At 38.0% G+C, this 4,242-nt stretch overlaps 1 protein-coding gene across 1 annotated transcript; it reads right to left on the bottom strand.

The window, feature by feature from the left end:
• Window positions 1-996: 996 nt before the first annotated feature.
• Window positions 997-1,941, bottom strand: LOC126079998 (olfactory receptor 51V1-like). The gene has a single exon (XM_049891331.1). The coding sequence runs from the start codon at window positions 1,939-1,941 to the stop codon at window positions 997-999; it is 945 nt and encodes a 314-aa protein (XP_049747288.1).
• Window positions 1,942-4,242: the final 2,301 nt, after the last annotated feature.

Here is a 4,242-nt window from a genome sequence, read left to right as displayed (position 1 = left end):
ATACCATGGCTTTAAATTTTTTTTTTTTTCAAATGGGGGGATTGTGGGGATTGTGTATCTATCAGTATTTGTTGAAAAAGCAAGAAGCAAAGAAATTTACACTCGGATTTGATCATGGAGTTGAATTCCCTTATTTTCAGAAAGGATGAGACTTAGAAAATATGTCCAAAACATTCTGAAAACCACAATCCTATCCCCAGCTTAACTAGTAATATTTTACTTCATATCTCAGTACCTCAGCATCTATCCTGGAAAATAGGTTGAACATAGGTTCAAAATGGGTTGAACATGCTGATTTCAAAATTTTGTGTATGCTGACACCAAAATAAAATTCAATTTACAGCCTTCGTGAGTATTTTAAATCATTCTGCATTCACTACAGTGTACAACTCTGTGCATATTCAGGGTAAAGAAGTTGGATATGGAGAGATTCAGTTAGAGTTCACCAAATCTTTTGTATTAAGCTATATAGTCTAAGGAACCAACATCAGATATTCTATTAGATGGAACAGAGTGGGCTTGGGGGATGCTTTTCCTCAATGATATGTAGAAGAGAGAAGAATAACCCCAATAATGTTAATTTGTGACACATAGTAAGAAAATGTATAAGCTGCTTATATCATGAATAATAATAAATGCCCACATAGAACAGTTACTTGCAAAAATAAAATCATATCCTACTCTAGGATTCAGAAAACATGGATGTACTACAAATTAATAACTTCCTAAACAGGTGTTCACTGGCACATTATTGAACATAATTCACCTTAGTTAACATTATCCATAGTTTTAAAATAAGGAAGTAAGGTCAGTAACACTTTCTCTGCCTGTTCCTGTGTCTTTGGAGAACTAAATTAGAAAATGATTATAGATTTGCCTTTAACCTGTAAAGTACTACATAAAAATCAATTATTACTGTTATGAATTGTTTATATATTAAGTCATTCTTCTTACAACTACTACCTTCTTTCCCTAAAGCACATTAACCTCTAGTACTCAGTTCTTTTTCAGAATAAACCATCTCTGAATCCTGCTATGGATTTGCTGAGTCTTGACACTGTAGATGATGGGGTTCATCAAGGGTGGGAAAAGGATATAGATGTTGCCCATGAGGACATGGATAATAGGAGAGAGGTGCTTCCCAAAGCGGTGTACCATGGTCAGTCCAATCACTGGGATGTAGAAAACCAGGACTGCACAGATGTGAGAGACACAGGTCTGCAAAGACTTGAGCTGCTCCTTCTGGGATGCAATAGACAAGACTGAGTTCAGGATCAAGATGTAGGAGATGAGGATAAACACAGAATCCAAAAATAGTGTACAGATTACCAAGGCTAAGGCATAGAAGCTGTTGAATCGAATGTCGGAGCAAGCCAGCCGGAGTAAGTCTTGGTGTAGGCAGAAAGAGTGAGAGAGAATGTGGGGACGGCAATAATGGAAGAACTTCAGCCGGACGATGGGAGCAGTAATGAACAGGAAACTCCTCACTAAAATGGCCACGCCAATTTTGATGATTCTGGTATTGGTGAGGATGGATGTATATCTCAGAAGATTGCAAATTGCAGTAAAGCGATCAAAGGCCATGACAAGAAGGACTCCCGATTCCATGCATGAGAGACCATGAACAAAGAAGGTTTGGGCAATGCAAGTATCCAACCCAATCTCCTGGCTGAGTCCCCACAGGATCCCCAGCACTGTGTGCACTGTGGACAGTCCCATGCATAGATCAGTCAGGGCCAGCATGGCCAAGAAGTAGAACATGGGCTCATGCAGGCTTGGCTCAGTCCGGATCACATGGAGCACCAGGCAGTTCCCTGAGAGCACTATAGCATTGATAGAGGAGAATGGAATGGATATCCAGGGATATTCCTGTTCCAGGCCAGGGAAACCCGTGAGGAGGAAGGTGGAGTTACTGATTTTAGAATCAGACTGAAAGGACATGGATCGATAAAGAGAAAATTCTCAAGGAATATTGCATGTAACGGTTGATTAAATGCATATGTATCTTCCACTGCCTTAGTGAAAAGTCTGAAGTGACTGCTACTCCAAGAACCATTAAATTATCGCGATATCTCGTTGGATATGAGACCAGTACTTAATTTGCTCTGAAACAGAGGCTAGATTACTTTATGAATGCATATGAAGCTACCTTGTAATCAGACCCCTGGTCCATCACAGGAAACAGTATTCATATTCACAACACCACCATCACTCTCTACCTCAGTGCTTCTCATTACAGATATCAGAGCAAAGTTGTTCTTGGCTTGTGAAGGTATAATAATGTAGTCCGAACCTATAAAGCAGGAAAAAGGAAAACATTTCACTGTTCACATCTCGAACCTGGTAAAATAAATCACAAGTCACTCATGTGGCTTGTTAAACTAATCTCTAGTTATTACATAGGCCATTGGTAGGAGTCATTTCTCAGCCATGCTTACCATTCGTACACTTAAATTTCAGGAAATTAATAGGAAACAGCTGTTACTCACAATAGAGATTTTTTTTTGCCAATCTTGAGAGATGATCCTATTCTTTCTTTTGTCACAACGACACTGAGTTTACAAAGGGTTGGAGATTTATGCAGATTAAAGAAGGGTTATAGCCATTGGAGTAAATCTAGGGTCCTGCGGGCTTCTGAGAGCGAGTGATGTAACATCTGCAGCTGGTGCCTCTAGGGAGCATGAGGGAAGACTTTTGGGCAGTGTATGCACAGCAAACTTTCCCACCCCACAAAATTTGTATGTTGTTACAAGTGCAAGTTAATAAAAATAATTCTTTCATCTAGGGATTCCAGGAAATAATAATTAGACAGAGAGGGCCAGAAACCTCCGGTATTTTGCTTCCTCTCCAAGTGGCACTCAACTTTTTTTCGAACATTTGCAGATACATCCTATATAAAGTAGGTTAGTATTTGTTTTTGTTTCTTTATGGCTGTAAGAATACATACACCATTTGTCAATTTAACATTTTTCTTGAGTAAAATTTAGTGACGTCAATTTTGTTAATTACATTGCCCACTCATCACCAATATCCATTGCAAAATTAGCATCACCATAAACAGAAACTCGTTGCTTCCTAGACGATGACTCCACCTTTCCCCCTCCCTCCCTACACCCCTCTCCGTACCTCTAATAAACTTTGGTATCTATACATTGCCTATTCTGGCTATTTAATATGAGTGAGAACATACAGTATTTGTCCTTTTGTGATTGACTTACTTCACTCAGCATAAGGCTTTCAAGGTTCATGAATGTTGTAGCATGTATGAGGACTTCATTTCTTCTCATAGCAACCCTGGAGGACAGAGTAGAATTATGGAAGCAGACTGCCACACCTTTCTCCCTTGGAGCAGCTGGTGGCTTCAAGCGGCTGACCTTTTGGTTAGCAGCCAAGTGCTCAACCAGTTTGCCACTAGGGCTTTTGATTTGTTTTTAACCTAAAACTTCACCTTATTTCAACTACAAATCATCTCTCCATTTTTTTAACCCCATGGCTTAAGTATTCAGAGGACTTTATGTGCTCGTAAAAACAATCATTTATAAGTTAAATAGTTTTCTACAAGGTTTATAATCCTTTAAGCTGCTTGAAATCAGAACCCCTATTTTTATAACATAATGTCACTGTTTTTTTTTTTTTAATTTTTTTGCATTTACTCTATTCTAGGAATTTTAGCATTATTTGATTTAATTCTCAGAATTGCAGTATTTGTGTTATCTAACTTGATTGTTAGAATTCTTTAAGAGCCATGTCTTTTACTTTAAAAAGCAATAAAGCACAACTAGTGTGCTTATACAGCCAGACTTTCTGAGTTGGAAAGCTGCCTCCAGCACTCTTAAGTACTGAGTCCTTGGGCAAGATAGTTAATCTTCATTCCTCTCAGTTTTCTCAACCAAAGCTGGGAATAATAATATTACCTTTTTCATAGGTTTGCCCTTATAATTAAATTCGATAACTATGTAAAGAATTTAGAAGAGTGAAAGACAGAGAAAATGCTATCATTTCCATTTTAGAGTTGAGGAAACAGAGGTCTAGAACTGCACTATTCAACACAGTAACTAGGAATCCCATAACATTCAGCACTTGAAATATGGTGATTCCAAATTGAGATGTGATATAAATGTAAAATACACACTGGATCAAAGACTTAATATTAAAAAAAAAGGATTTAAAATACTTTTTTGTTATTGTTGCTGTTAGGTTCCGTCGAGTCTGTTCTGGCTCATAGTGGCCCTATGCACAACA

This window comes from Elephas maximus, chromosome 7, assembly GCF_024166365.1.
Source record: "Elephas maximus indicus isolate mEleMax1 chromosome 7, mEleMax1 primary haplotype, whole genome shotgun sequence".
Lineage (NCBI taxonomy): Eukaryota > Metazoa > Chordata > Mammalia > Proboscidea > Elephantidae > Elephas > Elephas maximus.
Note: the sequence above shows the minus strand (reverse complement) of the source record. Positions and strands in the feature narration are given on the sequence as shown.